The sequence below is a fragment of the Mus musculus genome, chromosome 10 (genome assembly GCF_000001635.26).
Source record: "Mus musculus strain C57BL/6J chromosome 10, GRCm38.p6 C57BL/6J".
NCBI classification, from domain to species: Eukaryota; Metazoa; Chordata; class Mammalia; order Rodentia; family Muridae; genus Mus; species Mus musculus.
The window spans coordinates 27,060,307-27,074,225 of record NC_000076.6 but is presented as its reverse complement, the minus strand read 5'-3'; the positions used below and the strand labels follow the sequence as shown (position 1 = coordinate 27,074,225).

The following is a 13,919-nucleotide window of genomic DNA, read 5'->3' as shown; positions in this document are numbered from 1 at the left end:
CTGGATAGTCTTTCCTTCAATCTCTGTTCCACTGTTTGTCCCTGTATTTCCTTTAGACAGGAGCAATTCTGGGTTAAAATTTTGAAGATGGGTGGGTGGCCTGATCCCTCAACCAGGGGGTGATTGTCATTCCTAACTTCTGGATATGGTCTTGGCAGGTTTGCTTATCACTTTCGTTCAGTGTGCTTCCTTAGAAGGTGGCCAGGCTTGTAGGGAGGTGAGTGGAAACAGAAGTAGCCCACACTGAGCAAATGTACTCACTATTCATTCTGAAGCTGTCTAAGAGTGGTTGCCATTGTCATCTATTAAAAAAGTGTTACTAAAACTGATAAACAGATTGATCATAGTTAAGGAGCATGACAGAAATACACAAAATTAATCATTTGTAGATTCGATTAGAAAAGAATTAGAAGTTGAGGTTTCAAATGGGCAATAGCATCATTAATCAAGATAGAAACAAATTTTGTAAGAGCTCATAATACTCAGAAACTGAACACTCCTGAAATAAATAAAGTCAAGTAATCCAAATATAGACTATGTCTATGGGTCAAAAAATCCAATATTCTTATGCAGACCATTTTAGACACATTGGAAAAAAACACTGAAAGAAATCCTGGTAAAATATGGCTAGCACTTATTCCTTATAAAATGACACCAATGTTGAATTCATTGGGAATAAACACAATAACACAGTTGCTCTATTGGACTTCAATGCTTTCCATAAGTTTACAATGTGTAGACAATGTGGCATTGGTCAATATTAACAAGTAGCTCCTTAAATCGGAAAAGTCCAGAGGGATATTAAGACTATATGGTTTAAAGACCCTGATGCTTATAAATGCAATTCATATCAAGTGAATAAATACACACATAAATAGGAATTGGATATTTTATACAAAAATATCTTAGTCCATATTCCAAAAGTACTCATAAAATATTATACACCTATGGATAAAGTACAAAAATATGGAACACTTAAAATATGAAAGAAATATATTTGATCTTAGGTAAAGATTTTTAGTATACAACACTGTAAGCCTGATACTTGCCATGACAGAAAATTATAAACAGATTTCATCAAAATCTGGAGATGATGCCTTTAACAAATTAATTTTAATAAAATAAAGTGTAAATCCCAATATAGTAAAATCAATTACAAAATTATGTATCTGATCAATGACTCATACCAAGAACATGTTAATATCCTTCAAAACTTAATAAGAACAAATAACTTAATAAAAAAATGAAACAAAGGACTTCAAGCATATCTTGTGATCCCAGCACTTGAAGAAAACAAGAAAGGAAGATATGGAGTTAACCTCAGCTGTATAGTGACTTCTAGGACATCCTAGGCTACATGGGACCTTGACTCCAAAGCAAACAACAAAAGCTTTAAACAGGTTCTCCACTTGTTGTCATCTCCACCAAGGAAAATGGTAGGTAAATACACGAAAAGATGCTTAGCATGGTGAGTCGGTAGGAAAACTAAAACTGAAAGCAAAATGCCAACATTAGAATGTTAACGTTTTCAAAACAGTGAGGTCATATTGGAAAGAATGTGCAGAAATAGAACACTCTATTGTTGAGAGTTTAAAACAGTTTAAATATTTTATCCACCTGCTGGTGATTTCTTAAAATCTCAAACTTATACCTATATGTGATCCAGTCTTTCTATTATAGGGAATTTATTTCTAGGGAAATAAAAACATATTAATAGAAACATTGCACAGGAATGGTCAAGGACGCTCTATTTAGCATTCCCAGGGCTGAAAACAAAACATACAGCCATTGGGTGATAAATGAATAAATGAATAAAGGGTTTTAGGCATATCTGTGTAGTGAAACTGCGTACCAGTTGCAACCAAGTATTGATACACAACTCAGACTAATATCCGAATGTGTTCAAATGTAAGAAGCTGGATAAAAGAAGGCTATGCTAAATTATTAAATTTATAGAAGACTGTATAAAATGCAAACATGATATTGGAAGTCAGATGAAACGGAAAGAAGAAATGGGTCGAGGGAAAAGGAAAAGAATACAAAGAAACTTTAGTTTCTTTGCTTTTGTTGTCATGGTATCAAGGTTGTGTTATGTCAAAATGTTAGGTGTACCTTGGTCTATATAGAAGGACCTAAGGTCGATCCCTAGGGTGCAAATTAAAAAACATAATTAAGCATAGTTGCTTGTATTTCCAAGGCTGAGGAAGCATATGAGCTCTCTCTCTCTCTCTCTCTCTCTCTCTCTCTCTCTCTCTCACACACACACACACACACACACACACACACACACACACACATACACACACACACACACACCTCTTAGGGATAAAGATAAAAGTTTTTATTTTTCTCTGTGATGCTTTTTCAGTTCTATTATCTTTCCGTCTCTCTGTTCATGTCTAAGCCTGACGTAAAATGTCTTTGTGAGAGATCTTTGTAGTTCTAAGAATTTCATTTAGAAGTCCATGCATTGCAGTGGAACCTGGGGATATGTTTGGGAAGAGATGGGTGTCTATCTCCATTTCCACACTGAGAATGCAGGAAGGGCTTTCTGGTCACCCTGTAACAACAAAAGATGTTGAGAGGGAAAGTCAGTCAGTGGGTTTATGTATTAATTTGCTTTACTTCTGTAGCCCTTAATACTGACAGATGATGTCCAACAACCCTTGAAGCTTTCATTCATGGGATCAAAATTCTACTTTGTGTCATTAATTTTATAGTAGCACATTATCCTAGTTTCTTCTTTTCATCTCTAGAATGCCAAGGAGCTCCCCAGCCCCACTTTCTGTACTTGCCTTAAACAGGATTGTCCAAAGGATTCTGCTCCAAACCATCTCAAGCCACAAGAAACAGTTCCCAGTCATCAAATATACATTGAAAACCTGCAATGCTAAATCCGTAGTTCTTTTTTTTTTTCCTTTTCCATTTTTAATTAGGTATTTAGCTCATTTACATTTCCAATGCTATACCAAAAGTCCCCCATACCCACCCACCCCCACTCCCCCTTTTTGGCCCTGGCGTTCCCCTGTACTGGGGCATATAAAGTTTGCGTGTCCAATGGGCCTCTCTTTCCAGTGATGGCCGACTAGGCCATCTTTTGATACATATGCAGCTAGAGTCAAGAGCTTCGGGGTACTGGTTAGTTCATAATGTTGTTCCACCTATAGGGTTGCAGATCCCTTTAGCTCCTTGGGTACTTTCTCTAGCTCCTCCATTGGGAGCCCTGTGATCCATCCATTAGCTGACTGTGAGCATCGTAGTTCTTTTTTTTTTTTTTTTTTTTTGCTTCATGAAAATATATTATTTCAGCATACACCTAGAAACAGAAATGCTGGCTAATTCAAGCATTTTTATTTGTTATATTCAACATAACAAAACAGACCTAGCATGTGAATGAGCTAATTGACACAAACTATAGTATCAGTTTCTTGAAATAAAAGGTTTTCGGTTTGTTTGTTTGCTTGCTTGCTTGCTTTTTAAAACCAGTCATATAATTTTAGACATATGTACAGTCTAATTATTTACAATTAGTGAGATGGCATGGCAACTAAGAGTATATATTGATCTAAGGGAGGACCTAGTTCTGTCTATGTCACTTGGCTCATAAATACGTGTTAGTCCAACTCCAGAAGAATTAATACCTTCTCCTAGTCTATGCAAGTACATGAAAACTTCTACAGAACCCCCCAAAAGTGAAACATATGCATAATGAAAAATAATTTTAAATATTTTTAAACTACAATGTTTATTTTAATTTGTAGAGCATCGTAGTTCTTAAAGTAAACTCTGTATATGCATTGCCTTCTATGGTTCACTTCCCATAAGTTTAGTATGTGTCACCTTTCTTTTGTCTACAGGCAACAAGTCCTCAGGGCTTATTAAAAGAAGATGCCAAAGGCTCCCTTCAGAAAAGCTTCAGGATCCTCAATGAAGCCAAGAAGCTAGCAAACGATGTGAAAGGTTAGTACGGCTGATGTTTCTATAATGATAAGGTTCATAGCATTATATTGGGAGGGTACTATGCCACACCATTAAAAGAAATGAAATTGTGAACCATGACATATATAGAATACAAGTGACTTTTCTCACAAGCCTCATAACACTTAATCTTTTCAAATTTCACCAGACAACATTTTATAATTTTAATCTTGTTTCTACAGCATTGTTCCATCTATTTAAAACAGAAATTTTTAGTGTAATAAATCATTACACTGCCAAACTCCATTTGATATGGTTTTAGAAATAAACTTCAGATTAAAAAGTGAGGTAGGAAGATGTGGCAGAAAAGTGTTCCTGAAATCTTCACTTTTACAAATAGGTTCTAAAGTCTATAAATATTTACATAATAGTCTTGTATTATCTTCCTAATTTAAAACATAAAAGTGCATAAAGTAATTTCTACTCTGATATATTATTGATGTTTCTAAACATGGTGGCTGTCCATATAAACTATTGCCATTTAATTCAAGTGTCACCTGTTTCTTATTACTTTGTCCAGTTTCTCTGGTCTCATGCCTTAGTGTTAGTCTGGCTTGGATCTTCCTCCCAATTGTTGCTACACATGGACCCACACACATGCTGTCATTCCAAGGTGCCATATGTTCATAGTTGAATTCTGTCTCCTTAATTTGCTCATTCTCCTAAACTTTCTTCATCTACACATCTTCTCACAGAGCATCCCATTATAGGTAAATAGCATTGTGGATGCTGGAGGTGGAATGGGCAAGAGAAGAGCAAGTTCAAGGTTAGACCAGCCCTTGTGCTGGGACAAGAGTCTCTGGTAGAGGACTCACCTACTGCACACAAGATCCTAGGCTCCATCCTAGAGCTTCACTCGCTCACTTGCTCACTCACTCACTCATTCACTCAATAGTTAAATGACTGTGAGGCAATCTTTGCTGAGATATCTTCTCTAACAAACAACAGAATATTTGATTCACACTCAACCTGTCTGTGCAATTTTTTCCACAGTCCTGTCAAATTACATCTGTTATGGGCTTTATACTCTTCAGGAAAGACATACGGTCTTTTTTGACATTGAATTCATAATGTATAACATACTGCCTAGTTCAAATTATAAAATAATTACTGATTTCAAATAAATAATAAATTACATGTGAGTGACAACAGACTTTTAGATTGTTTTACTTGACTTAGGAAACACAATGTTTGAAACAGTTTAGATTTGGCATGCTTTAAAGTCAAACAGCTTGGACTCCCTTAGCAACTGATATGGAATTACAAGAGCCACCTCTAACATAACTATTGCTTTGATGCCCAAATGGTTTGGACTGTGTCTTACACAACTTCCTAGTTACATAATTCTGTGGAGCTGATATGTCCACTATGGCCAGAAGGACAATAAAGAGCCATGGTCTGTTTTCTATATTTTTTGAATAGATATTTTCTTTATTTACATTTAAAATTTTATCCCCTTTCCTGGTTTCCCCCCTCCCCAAGACCCCCAGCCTATCCTCCCTCCTCCTGCTTCTATGAGGGTGTTCCTCTACCCGCCCATTCACTTCCACCTCCCTGCCCTCAGTTCCCCTACACTGGGGCATCTATCAAGCCTTTATAGGACCAAGGACCTCTCCTCCCATTGAGGTGGGAAAAGGTCATCTTCTGCAACATAGACAGCTGGAGCCATGTGTACTCCTTTGTTGATGGCTTAATCCCTGGAAGCTCTTGGAGGACTGGTTGGTTGATATTGTTGTTCTTCCTGTGGGGTTGCAATCCCCTTCAACTCCTTCGGTCCTTTCTCTAACTCCTCACTGGGGCCCCCACATTCAGTCCAATGGTTGGCTGTGAGCATCCATCTCTGCATATGTAAGGATCTGGCAGGGCCTCTCAGGAGACAGCTATATCAGGCTCCTGTCAGCAAGTACTTGTTGGCATCCACGATAGTGTCTGGGTTTGGGAACTGTATATATGATGGATCCCCAGATGGGACAGTCTCTGGATGGCCTTTTCTTCAGTCTCTGCTGTATAGTTTATCTCCATATTTGTTCCTGTGAGTATTTTGTTCTCCGCTAACAGGGACTTAAGCACCCACACTTTGGTCTTCCTTCTTCTTGAGCTTCATGTGGTCTGTGAATTGTATCTTGATTATTTGGAGCTTTGGGACAGTTTTTATTGAAAAGTAGAGTTGCTCCAAATCCTTGGTAGCTCTTTCCTATGTAGAAGGACCATGCTGGAGCCTGCAGTTTACTCAGGGGCCTTAACTTAGTAGAGTTAAGGGTACTGTGCCCTTACAGAGTCAGGCTGCTATTATTCAAACATTTGTCATATTATTCTTCATGAATCTTCTCTGTATTAATTCTGAGGTTAAAAGTGGAGGTGACTAGGGATGTAGCTAAGTGGGTGGACTGTTTGCGTAGTGTGCATGAGCCTCTGGTTCAGTTCCTAGAGCTTCATACACTTGAGTGTGGCTGTGTGCACTTGCCATCTCAGCACTGGAGAGGTAGGGGCAGGAGGATCAGAAGTTCAACATCATCTTTCATTGCATAGCAAGTTTGAGGCCAGTCTGGACTCACTTAATGTGAGACCCTGTCTCAAAAAAAAAAAATAACAATCTATGAAAATGCTTGTGTTTTGTGTTTTGAGTACTGAGTTTGGGGTTGTTCATTCAGATCTCAGTCTCTGAGTGGCATTTTGCCTTGATTACCTGACCAAAAAAAGCCCAACCCTGTTCTTGCCTTTGTTTCCCCCAAAATCCTAATGTTCCATATTAATAGATGTAATTCCACTTTGTTTCATTTGAAAATCTGTGAAGACTGGGTGGTAGAAAGGGTTAGGAGACAGAAGTGTTCATTAGTTTAAATGTCTTTTTTTGTACTTCAGGTAGTACATTATTTAAAGTAATGAAAACCTACAAACTACTCAAGTAATAATTCCCCCAGAAAACCAAGCCAAGGCCATGATGGAGATGGGAATGTTTTCTTGCTACGTTATGACATTCTCCTGATTTGTGGCCAATTACACAGGTTATAAAATGGCTGTTAATCAGGGAAATGCCATATATTACCATGAGGAACTGCTGAAATGGGCCCTGCAGAGCAAAACTCCTGACAGCAGCTATTAAAATAGAGATTTAGTCATTTCTCTCTCTGTGGCGCCTGGAGTTAGAGAGAATAAAAATGGTGGGCAAGAATGCCCTCCATATTTCTAATTTGTTGCTCATTCAAGTCAGCACAGCTCAGTTTGTTCCTGTACTCTGGTCACAAATGACTTACTGCTGCTCTCTGCCATTTTTATGCTGTCCTTGCCTTGAGGGAGTCTGAACTTGCCAGAAGCGATTTGTTTTCCATTTTCATTTTTGAATATACATCTGTTAAAAGTAAATTTGCCCTTGCACATGTTTGAGCTTTGAAGGTAGTCTCCAACGCACAGTTGAATGTCAGAGGAGATAAAAATCATTTTGGTGATGGATTTGAGATGAGGGCCAATGCTGAGGACTGAAAGGGTCAGAAGATGAGTTAAGGCCACCAAGTGAATACCACCTCACAGAGGAACAACAAGTTCTGTCAACAAAGTTGTCTGTTGGGGATCTCACAGAATATGTATGCACAGGGCCAAGAGCAAAGTAGTTCACAGTGTGGAAACTGGGTGAATTCTATGTGCTTCATCTTATTGGAGTCACTTTCAATTTTATTCACTTCCTGATTTAACTGTTTAATTGTTAGCTTTGCCTAAGGAAAGTGAAACTAGTTAATTACTTAGGTCGCCCTTCTATAAACTGGGAATTGCTGACATGAAATAAAATGATTATTATAAGCTTAAGAATAATTGATATACTAATAATCAACCTGAGGATTTCTAGATGTACAGTACCATGCAAATACAGAATTGGAAAAAGCAATGTTTCCATAATTTTATATTTATTGCAACAATCAATACCTCTGTTCTGTACTATGGTGCACCATGTGCTCAGGGTCCACACAACTGGGTCAGAAAAATGTTGAGGCAACAAAGATGGTGCATTTGCAATGCTTATGGTTAAGGTTCTATTTTTATGTTAGGAAAAGACTTTATTTTATTATATATGTTATACCCATGTTAATAAATAGGAATGCCAAGGCACTGTTAAATATGACATAGAAGAAATAGCAAAATAGTAGCAACATCAAGGCATTAGCACTAGGAACGATGTTCCCTGAGAGGGAGACTTGCCTGTTCAGCATCTGCCTCTTTTTGTCAGAAAAGTTTCAGGAAATTCATTAGTGCTATCTTAGCCAGAGACAGTGTTCTCCACAATACAAACAGGTACCCCACCTGCAAGTTACCTAGGCTTTGTTCTGCGTTCAGAACCAGAATCTAGGACTTTAGGAGGTGGAAGGGTATTTCCCAGTCGGTTTAGACATGGTGAAGATAAATACAAATATCTTCAACTTCCTTATAACTCAAAGGATGGTGGCACTTGAATGAAACCAGAGAGACCTATCCTATTTATCAGGTTTCGAATTCAAGTAACTTGCTGGTTAAGACAAAAGTCTACAGGCTCTCAAAAAAAAAAAAAATAGGATGTAGGTCTCAAGTCTTGTCATTTAGATTTTTAATTGAGGTGTGGAAAGAACTACCTCTCTCCACATCTTAAACATTTAGAGACCCTCGCCTGAGACATGTGCCCCACATCCCTGTCAGAAGGGGTCTGCTATGATCTTCTAGTGGGAGAAAGATCACAGCAGTTGTAGCATCTATTAGGACCCTGTCATTCACTCACTGTACCCGTTCCTAGAAGACCTAATTTGAATACTTTCTGCTTCATCAATGAGTGCTTTATAAATAATATAAAATGCACAAATATTGATGTGTGTGTGTGTGTGTGTGTGTGTGTGTGTGTGCACTTCCAAGTCTATAGGAGATCAAAATAGCATAAGAAACTGCAATGAAAGCCTTATATTTAAAAGACATATTTTCATCTTGGGGAAAAAATTAGTAACCCTCAAACTAAACTAAGGTTGTGATATGACCCATTTGCTGTTCTGTGCTTGAATTATGTGCGGGAAGAATTATGGTCTAGGAATATTCTACCATGCAGACAATATGATTTCAGCTTTGTCTCTGATTTATCATGACAATTGATTGACAGCACAAATATACATCTTAAAGGTTCCATATATCTGAGGAATTATAAAACTATAAAACTGTAGACACTCATATATTCATGTGATATATGTTTTATATTTAATGCATAAATTATAAGTTAATATATAATTCAGTGCATTTTATGTATATAAATGAACCTGGTTGGTATCAACTCCGGAAAAATAGAATTTCTTCTGCTAAGACCAATGTGGCTAATATACCCTTCTCTTTTAAAATTATTTTCTATATAGGTAAAGAAAGAAGATTTTGAAATGTTGGAGAAAAAATTCATTAATAGAATTAAAATAAGCTAAATCTTTGTAGGTTGTGTCAAATCTTTAAAGGGAGAACAGACTATTAAGGGTTTGTGATAGGTTCTCCAGTTGACATTTCAATTTTGAAGTTTACATTATTAATAGCCATGTTATATAGCCTTCCCTTCCCTGTGACAAGGTGTTGCTTAGTGTGCATGAGACTTTCAACACAGCAAAATAAACAATACAAATAATAAACAAATAAAGTCAATGATCAAGAATAATGTAAAATGTTTCATTGATTTAACAAAGAATTGGATGTTCTAAAAGAAGGAATATGTATACACATTTAAGCAAGGAAGACCTTACAAAACAATGAAAACAAGCAAAAATTATCTATACATTAGAAGTCAAAATAAATAATTATATAGTTACATTTGGTTATAAAAAGAAAAATACATACCAGCAGGAACAGCCACAAATACTTTGAAGAAAATGACTTCAGGAGAAAGTGAAGCCACCAGGTTTCTACACTTACTCAAAGTCTTTTGATGTTATTCAGTTTTGAAGCCTAATTCACTGTTTTGCAAAACAACACTGAAGATTTGAAATAAATAGGAACAAAGCAACCTGATCTGACGATCCTATTACTTCTCTTGTTTTAGTCACTATGTGTAGATAATTAAGCAAATGAACACAAATCTGTTTTTACATTGAAGTGGTTTCCTAACTCTTGGCCCAAACAAGTTGAGCTCTCTCCTAAATAATTCCTATGTCGGATACTTCCCCGTATTCTCTATGCACCTTACCTCAGAGAATAGCAAAATGAAATTCTGGGAACCTGAAACTATATTCAGCCCTAGCGTGGGTGTAGAGGACCCATGGCACTGTCCCAGGAACATGCAAAACCTGAGAAAGCACTGATAACTCTAGATGTGGTTTCCAACCCTGTCCTGGGAGCTGCTTTGGCTAGGACTTTCTGGTGCGGTTATGAATCACTGCAACAAGGGCAGTTTTGCTGGCAGGCACATTCTCGCTCTCCGCTCTGGAGTGCTTCAGCATTCCTCAGTTTATGAGCTCCATCTTTATCCTGCTCATGCCTGAAACATGATCTTCTATGAAAAAGTGGAGAGAGAGGGAGGGGAAGGAGGAGAGGGGGAGGGAGAGGGAGAAGGAGGGAGGAAGGGAGGGAGGGAGAGGCAGGGAGGGAGGGAGAGAGCTAGACAGACAGAGGGGAGAGAGAGAGAGAGAGAGAGAGAGAGAGAGAGAGAGAGAGAGAGAGAGAGAGAGAGAGAGAGAGAGAGAGAACAAGCCCTAGAGAGCCAGAGCCAGAGAGAGAGGGGAGGGACCTTGAGGTTTGGTGGATGAAACTCTCAGAAAGAAGACAGAGAGAATGATGTGGCTACTGTTTCTGGATGTTGCTTTTCTGCAGAAAGGGAAAGGCACAGATTTACATTCAGGTTGTGGAAAACAGGAGTTCTCCGAAAGGTAGAAGACTTAGATACGGTGACTACCATAGATGACCCTGTTTCCTCAGCTGTGTTATAATTCAGGCTGGACTGCATGCATTCTTTGTCACATCGTGGCTGTGGTTCCATTAGGCCTCACGGAGCTGTCGAACTCACCTTTCTTCTTTCTGCAGTTCTTGCGTCTGCTTCCACCTTAGAATCTGGGCTTCACCATGTCCAACAGTTGCTTACCTGCCCTATTCACAATGCCATAGGATGTTGCCCTTGCTTCACGATGTTCCAGAAACTCTGAGTAAACATTGTCAGGATGGATAATTAAGGAGAAGCCAGAGTCAAAGAGCTAAAACACAAAAATCTAAATACTCAGAATATGTGCATTAATTTTGAATTTTATATACATTTTTTATTTTCTAGTACAGAAAACAAAGGGTTAATAAATTATAATAATATTGAAATACAATTTGAAGGGTATCGGCCAAAATATTCCTCAGTGACTCTACTGAAAAATGGGCAGATTTTTTAAGCCATTTTTTGCTCTGAGAATGCAGAAAATCGTATAAGCCCAGTGATGTCCTCAAAATTAATGGCTTTTTTAAAAAGCCTGAATCTCTTGCTTGCTAAAGAATTTGATTATTTTGTTGTTTATTGAAAAAATTAAATTCAGTCAGGAAGGTAAGAGAAGAAATATATTGTTTTATTTCTTTAACCAAGGAAGACCTCCAGGTTCTCAGTGACAGTGTAATGCCTTAATCCTGGGAATCTACAGAGATGCTCTCCCTGCCATCAGACTAGCTCCATTCCACAAAGAAGGCTTTGGTAACCCACTCGATCACTTTAATTTAGAACCAGCACTATTCAGAACTTCTTCTGAAGGCAGTAGTTAAAGGAAAGATGAGTTGTGATTGGCAGAAGATTCAGTGACTTGGAAACTATACTTGAGAGGCTAGCGTCAAAAACAGTAATATATTAGTGATATAAATGGGCGGAGTGATATTTTAGAGATATGCTTTGCTGGCATAGTTTATGTTTTGTTTTCTGTACAGTTGGATCTTTAGTGTGTGTCAGCCAAAGTGAAGCAAGTTGATGTCATTGTAGTAGTATAATATGTACTACAGGCATGGCTGCATGTGGATTATCACAGAGGTTTAATTGGACTGTCTATAAATGCCTTTATGTGCATTGGAGTAGATCATTAGTGTGTTCAGTACTGGCTCATGTCCAAAGCACTGCTAGCTCACAATTCTCAGTCTTCCTTCTCTTGGTGTTCCTTCTAGAAGAAGGTCAGTGGACAACAGGATAATGATTCGTCAGCTGCTTGCTGTTGATGCAGGTCCTACAACAGCCCTATGCTTAGCAATGAGATGGGCAGGCACAGTTAGGTTAAAGAAATATGGCTCTTTTCTGAGGAACATATTCTCCCCTGGCCTGCTTCCTCTGGGTACCTGTATCAGTAAAAATAACAACCCTAGTGTTGGCAAGTAATACCAAAATGCAACTCTTCCTAGCATTTAAATATACTTTTTTAAAAACTTAAGGAATAGCAGTTGTATGCACAGAGAAAAATTTAACTAGTATAACCAGATACAAAATAAGAACTTTTAGTTTCCTGGTTTTTGAAGCTACCAATTACTTCCCCATTAATTTCTACTTTCTGTCATAAGTGTAGCAACATTTTCTAGTACATTCTTTCCTACCGAGTTTCCAACCTCTGCCCTGTCAAACTATTGCATGTATATCATCATATGCATGGTATATACCTTTGTTAGTTTTCTGTTGATGTGATAAGACACAAAGGCAATGTATAGAAGAAATAGTTTGGCACTTAGAGTCTCAGAGGGTTAGAGTCCCTGATCAGAATGGGGAGCACATTAGCCAGTATGGGGAGCACTTTAGCCAGCGGCCGCAGTGCGGGAACAGTAGCAGAGAGCTCACAACATGAGACACAGCTACTAAGCAGAGAATGGGAGACACTAGGGATGGCTTTTAAGACCTCAAAGCCCACCCCCCAGTGATGCACATCTTTCTCAAACAGTTCCACCAAATGAGGAATAAGCACTCAAATATATGATCCTATGGGGACCATTCTCATCCAAACCACTACATTGCTTCTTACTTATTCATGAAAATGCTTTAAGGATCATTATATACCCACATAGTTTCATATAATTCCTTCTAAAGGCTGCATCGTTCATACCATTGTATGAGCATGCTATACTGATGTAAAAATATGCTTAACTTAATTATGTAACAGTTTCTCTTTTTTTCTATGTTGAAGATCTAATGTGTATCCTGGATAATATATATTAGCAAACTCTTAAAATTTTTGTTGTATATCTTATACCAGCTTACCTATAATTGTTTTACCTCTACCTCATAAGTGCTGAGGTTTCGGGCTTGTGCCACATATGTAATAATAGGGTATGTTTTATAGTAGCCCTATGCCTGGGGACAAAGGTCAGTGGTAAAGCATTTGTTTAGCATGTGTGCATCCCGAATTTAATCCCAAGTACTGAAAAAATTGCCAAACCAAATTCATGTCCATTTAAAATTCTAATACATTTAAGTGCTCTTAGAAAAGCAGAGTTGTTTGTCACTTTTGACTTCCAACACTTCTGTGAGCACTTGATATTACCAGACTTTCCTCCTCATTTTTATTATTTGCTTGAGAATTTTATACATGTTTTATCATATCTGCCCTCTCCCTAAACTCTACTCTGATCCATACCCTACTTCTTTACCCACTGAGTTTCACGTCCTCTTATTTTTAAAACCCATCAAATTCAGTTTGTCCTGGACATTTTCTCTTGGGTATGTGGGCATCCAGTGGAGCATGAATGCCCTGCCAGGTTCCTTAACAAAGATTGTCTTTCCATCTTCTAAAGTTATCATCTACTCCTCAACTATGGGTGAGACTTTGTGCATATCTCCTTTCCATGCTGGAACTTTATCTAGCTGCAACTTGTGCAGTTCTGGTGCATGCTGCCATAACCACTGTGAGCTCAACTTTCTGCTTGTGCTTTCTGTTTCCTTTTGGTCATACCCTCACCACCTTTATCTCATCATCTTTTTTACTCCTTCCTCAGTGAACCTTGAGCTTTGGGGAGAGGGATAT

At 38.0% G+C, this 13,919-nt stretch overlaps 1 protein-coding gene across 4 annotated transcripts in view; it reads left to right on the top strand.

The window, feature by feature from the left end:
* Lama2 (laminin, alpha 2) overlaps positions 1-13,919 on the top strand; it is a 635,907-nt gene that overhangs the window by 542,966 nt on the left and 79,022 nt on the right. For all 4 annotated transcript variants that reach the window (XM_017313815.1, XM_011243134.1, XM_011243135.1 and 1 more), the window contains exon 41: positions 3,858-3,960. In XM_017313815.1, coding sequence (XP_017169304.1) covers positions 3,858-3,960 — 103 coding nt within the window. The remainder of the gene's footprint in view (positions 1-3,857; positions 3,961-13,919) is intronic.